Raw genomic sequence first — 5,912 nt, 5'->3', positions numbered from 1 at the left:
TCATTGTCAGAAAAAAAAAAAGAATTAATAAATTCACTTAGTAGTGTTTGCGTACGTTTGTCATGAGCTATCCGAGACAATATACTGTCTTGAAATGCCTCGTATCCTACGGAAGAACTGAAATCCAGAAACGATTTTAAACCTACCGTCCCTTGAAAAGATTTTATCAAAAGGCCAGTCTAGTCACGAAGCTATGCAGGAACATATGTTCAGTCTTAAAATGCCTAGCAAATTACGGACCAGGCAATAAGTCCAGCAGCTATCTCAATCAATCGTCAGCTATGGAAAGATCGGGTTCCAAAGGCCGGATCCCTTGTGAATAAAGTCACGAAAAGTTCAAGAATCGGCAACAGGTCATGGGCCTATTTCTTCAACGCCGACATTCTATTCTATTCTAGAAAAATACTAGAATAGGCGACAGGCCTATTCTTCAATGCCGAAGATACTATACTATACTACTACGCTGCTGGTATCCAGGATACACTCAATGCAGGACCTGCAGCAATCGGACAATTGCTGCAGGTCAATTATTAAATTGATGGAGAATTGTTAAATAACTTGGAAACGAATATGCCGGAGCTAACGCAGTCACGGAGGCATATCTATAACATTAATAGTTTCCTCTAACAGTGATCAATGCTAATTACTTCATAGAAAATTTGTAAAGCTAACACTAGTCCTCTTCTCAGCATTGCTAAGATTTATAAATGCTCGTTGCCAAACAAAGGTCGAATGAAAACGTACCACCCGTAATTATTTAATTTACTTATTGCGAAGACTAGAATTACAGCACAAACATCAGATTTATTCAACAACACAAGATATCATCACAGGAAAATTATTTATTCAGAGCAACGAATAAAATTATTATATTCGAGTTAATATTCCAGATAATAATAAAAGCTGAAATATAAATTAAAATGAATAGAGAGACCTTACAACCAATAACAGCATCGAGCACTGTAATTTTATGTCTCCTGTGCAGTGCCACATAATAATTGATTAGCAGCATTGGGCCCCAGTTTCAACATGGCGTACAGCAGAAAAGCTTTATCCCGAACCTCTTCAGAGGAGCTCACCACACCAGACCTCAGCACCCGCACGAGCATATGGTAGCACTGAGCAGGTCTACACAGGAACACCCGCGCCACGGTCGTCAGTAGCAAGCACTGCGCGGTGGGAGGTAGTCGATGCTGCTCCGCCTGCAACGCCTCCAGACATGTTATTGAACAGTCTTCGAAAACTGTTGCTAAAGTCGATACAACGTATAAAACTAAACAGGGGTGGCATTCAAGTATTGCTGGACGCGAAAGAGCTTGAGATATTGCGTTTTTCAAAGTTATAGATAAGCTTAGATCTCTTGGCCATACATTTTCAAAAGTTTGGTTTGCCAGAGGTTCAGGCTCGTCTGGATTGGCAAGCTGACTGAGCACACTCGATGTGCTTCTGTTTTTAAGGCTCTCAGGAAATAGCATGTTACAGGAAACTACTCGCAATAGACAGTCTAGAGAAGACGCAACAATGTCAACACTTGAGCTTACCAATAGATCCGATAACAAACCTAACACATTTTCTCGAGACCTAGTGCATAATTGGCCGAGGCCCCCGAGGCAACTTATGGCATCAGCATAGCAATTGAAGTCAGAGCAGTAGGGGTAAACATTTTCTATGAATTCAGATGCATTGATAGGCAACGCGATAAGACACATGATTTCAAACTTGCTCTTCTTCAAGTGATTAGGGTCACTAGGTTTGATGAAAAAGTCTTTGTAGTGTTTGTTAAAAATTTCTCTAGTGCAACTCCCTAAAGATTTAAAGAAATTAGTGAGCATTATATTTGTCTCAGCACTTGTTAATTTGAGGAAAATCTTACAAAAAGCAGGTTGGATCACCTTGACTAGCTCGGCTCTGAGATGAGGGTATGGAGAAGTCCATTGAAAGAAAAGGTTAGAAGCTGCTACCAATACAGGAGGGTAGTCAGACTGAAAGCAAGTATCTAAAGGATTTAGCATCTCAAAACGTTCCTTATCATCTTTCGGGTTGTACTTCCTTAGAAATTTAAGCACTGTTTCAAGAGTTGCGTCAGAAAAATCATTTAATCTTTTGAAGAGAAGGTAGTGAGCGATGGACTTGTTGATGACCACGCCGCCCTCAGACGCTAGTATGTGGTCCAAGGCCACCAGACAACGGGCGACCACTACAGGGTCTCGGTCTCGCAGGCTTGAGTAAAGACGGTCGGACAGACCACAGCTCACCACGACGTCAGGGTGAGTCTTGGAATACGACAAACTTGCAGCCGCTGCACACTGCCGTACCTAGAGTCATAAATAAACGATTGAGCCTCATAATTTAGGCAATAGAAAGACCAATTTGTTGATAGTCATTTTCATTGAAAGTCTTTTCCAAAATGTAGGGTCATTTAAAACATTGATATTTTAATCTTGACAGAATCGTAGCAAAATGTGTCACGTGTCACAACTAAGAGAAAGATTTAGAACAGAAATTAGAAGATGATTCATACAGAAATGCACATCGCGATGTCACTGAACTCAATTGTGTTGAAAATTATTGCATTTTGTTCCGATTCCACAAGTCTTTCAGTTATTTTCGGGTATTTATTTCTTATAGTTATTTTAAAATTTATTTTTACCTTGCAAAATGTCACGTATTTGTGACATGGATTCAAAATCTTGGTGACCAATTTCTTCATACATGAAAAGGGAATTAGTAAAATCACTGAGACATAACAGAAGTGGGGATGGATAATACACAAAAACTTACCTAGTTACTTGTAAACAAATTTAAAGTTAGATATACTGCAAAGTTCATAAGCGTCAGAAGCTAACTATATACCAATGAACTTTTGACAATGTACCTATGCCACATTACCTTGGCGTGAGGGCTGTCGAGACAATGGAGTATGGCAGCCAGGGCCTCCTCCTGCGCTGTTTGCAGCACGGCAAGAGCACTCACGGCGCTGCCCGCAACTGCAGGGTTAGCGTCGTGACAGTCTCGAGATAACAGGTTTGTGACCAGCAAACCCAGGTCCTCCCAGCCACTGGACAACAAGAAAAAGAGTTTCAGTGGTTTGTTATCAGTTTAGATACAAAAAATCTTCGCTTAGTGGCATATAGGATACTTAGTGACCAGCAAACCCAGATCCTCCCAGCCACTGGACAACAAGAAAAGGAGTTTCAGTGGTTTGTTATCAGTTTAGTTATAAAAAATCTTTGCTTAGTGGCATATAGGATACTTAGTGACCAGCAAACCCAGATCCTCCCAGCCACTGGACAACAAGAAAAGGAGTTTCAGTGGTTTGTTATCAGTTTAGTTATAAAAAATCTTCGCTTAGTGGCATATAGGATACTTATATTAGACTTCACAGACTACTTTATGCATGATCCAGTAGAAAAGGACATCATTTGCTCCACCATATTTTTTTAATCAAATAAATCACTCCACAAGGTTGGTTGGAGAATAATATCAAAAATTATGGTGGAGAAAAATCAGACATTTTTCATCATGTTATATTTTTTTAATAGAGATTCATCTTGACCATTTCTCAATCTATAAAATGAAGTTATTCAACTCATCAAACCTGAGTGAACTGTACATTCAATATAGGTACCGTAAACTGGGGTTACTTTGACCGGCGGGGTAACTTTGACCACTTTTCGTTTTTTTAACAAAAACCTCCAAAACTCAAAAACGATTTGACATGGAAACATTTTGTCAATGGCCATCAAAGGCCTAATACTGAGGCTACGTAACACAATAGAAAGATTTAAAAAGTTTGCATATCTAATAGGTTAAAAAATTATAAATGTGACCCACAAAAAAGAGCTACCGGTATTATTTAAAGCCTGTCGGAGTACCCCCTCCAATTTTTTTATTTTTTTAACTAGAAGAGTTCTACTACAATGCACCACAACCTGGAGTTATTTGGAGTTATTTTACTAAAAAATAACATTGATTTTACCACCCGGTCAAAGAAACCCCAAGAGCTGGGGTAACAAAGACCATCACTTTTTTTTAAATTACATCAAAACTATGAGAGGCAGGAGCCAGCAATTTATGGTGAGTAAAGCTAGAGTATAGACCTGTATTTTGCATGTTTCAATTTAAGTTTAACTTATCTAGTAAAAAAATGGCATCATTTTGAAAAAAAAAGTGGTCAAAGTTACCCCATTTTACGGTACCAAATCTGAGTCAAAAGTCAAGACAGTTCAATCCTGTGTAAATTAAAATCAAATAAGCAGTTTTTAATACGTATGTATGTCATTGCTATAAAAACAACAGTTGCTAATCTTAGTATCAAACAAATAGCATTAAATACACAATTGTTTGATTAGGTATTTTATGGTGAGGAAAACACATAAGCCAAAGACTACTAAATTCTGGAGTCTAGACCATGTATTGACTAATCAGAGAATTAATTTGTTACTGAATTCAGTTGGATGAATGAAAATTCTCACCTGGTTGAATGCATATGTGCCACATAGTCAGCTGTAAGGATCTTCACCTCAGGGTTGTTTGAGGCTAGCAGCTCCACCAGCTGGCTGGTAGCTACAGGCTCTCGTCTTGTGATCTGCAGAAATAAATATATTCAAATATAAATTTGAATAAAAAATTTAATTATGATGTCATAAGGAACTAGCTATATGCATCCCCAATGGAGGGACTTTCAAATCATAAAAAATTTGTTTGGAGTAAAATTGTAAGTGACCAAAAAAAATTTTTTGCTTTATAATTGATTTATAGTGAAAATTTAAACTGTGCAGAAAATAATAAAATTCTTCCTTCTTTAACTTGCAATTATGCTCACCTTTTTTAGTGCTTCACTAGTCATATTCAGACTTAATTTCAAATTTTCTGCTGAAATGGGAAAATTGTACTCTCTATTTGACCCAGTATTAGAAAATTAGTTTATCTACCTTGTAATGCCTGTCTACTCATACTTGGGCTGCTGGGCATGAACAATCAAAAAAATAATGATAACAATAATACCAGAGAAATGTCAGGCTGCAAAATTGACATCTAGTCCAAGGGTGATAGGTAGCTTTCTCTTGGCCTTGCATGAAAATGATATGCAACTCAAAAAATATACCAAGTAGATACAAAGTTAGAGAAATCAATTGAATCAATCACCATTTTTGATACATGAATTTGAAAAAAAATTAACTACCTATATTTGTAAATTTGAGGACCAATTTCAACTCATGAAATGAAGTTCAAATTTCACATTCCCATTATGGTTCAAATGAAGTTTCATCCTTTACTATATTTAAAATGGGAGTTTTTTGCAATTGTTAAAAACGTAACAGCTTATTTGAGCTACTAAATTTTAAATTCAACAAAATGAGCAAGTGATATTACGTAGAAGTCGTAAGATTTTTGGGGCATGACTTCATCATGTATACCGTCAACCGGGGCTACTCGGGACGGTTTTGAGCGTTTTTTGTTAATAACTTCTTACGATGAAACATTTCATAAACAAGTTTAGGCTCATTTTATAGCTCTTTGCGAGGGCTATCGAATGGCATCTTCAAAAAAATTCCATATGCTATTCGTAAGGTGCCAGAAGCAAAAAAAGAGTGTCCCGAGTAGCCCCGTCGAACGGGGCAATTCGGGACACTGGGAATAAAACTTCATTTTAAAACATTTGAAGCATGCAGAGCGTACTCATCCATTACTAACAGTACTCTGAAGTCCTCCTCTTTCATTGTAGACAATGTAGAGGTAGAATAAATGACATTTTCTGTGACTTTTACTAGTTTTTCCTTCATTGATATGATATTACCATAAACATTAATTACCGTTTTCCTTTATACTACATAGATAGGAAAAATGTTGTTGTTTAGGCCACTATATTTAGTTTAGCAATATTCCAATTAGTTTCGCTACTATGACTG

At 37.2% G+C, this 5,912-nt stretch overlaps 1 protein-coding gene across 1 annotated transcript; it reads right to left on the bottom strand.

Moving 5' to 3' along the window:
• Window positions 1–878: 878 nt before the first annotated feature.
• On the bottom strand, window positions 879–5,092 carry LOC108665439 (AP-4 complex subunit beta-1). Its single transcript, XM_018152190.2, has 4 exons — window positions 4,826–5,092; window positions 4,476–4,588; window positions 2,890–3,058; window positions 879–2,315 (listed from the first exon to the last, which is right to left on the bottom strand). The coding sequence occupies exons 1-4, from the start codon at window positions 4,847–4,849 to the stop codon at window positions 969–971; spliced, it is 1,653 nt and encodes a 550-aa protein (XP_018007679.1). The 5' UTR covers window positions 4,850–5,092; the 3' UTR covers window positions 879–968.
• Window positions 5,093–5,912: the final 820 nt, after the last annotated feature.

Source organism: Hyalella azteca, unplaced genomic scaffold, assembly GCF_000764305.2.
Source record: "Hyalella azteca isolate HAZT.00-mixed unplaced genomic scaffold, Hazt_2.0.2 contig12760, whole genome shotgun sequence".
NCBI classification, from domain to species: domain Eukaryota; kingdom Metazoa; phylum Arthropoda; class Malacostraca; order Amphipoda; family Hyalellidae; genus Hyalella; species Hyalella azteca.
This window is presented reverse-complemented; position numbering and strand designations above follow the sequence as displayed.

Excerpts from the sequence above, each read along its gene's own strand:
- LOC108665439 (XM_018152190.2), bottom strand. The coding sequence starts at position 4,849 with ATGACTAGTGAAGCACTAAAAAAG. Across the intron at positions 3,059-4,475 it reads GCACATATGCATTCAACCAG|TGGCTGGGAGGACCTGGGTT; the intron begins GTGAGAATTTTC and ends CTTGTTGTCCAG. Across the intron at positions 2,316-2,889 it reads TCGACAGCCCTCACGCCAAG|GTACGGCAGTGTGCAGCGGC; the intron begins GTAATGTGGCAT and ends TTATGACTCTAG.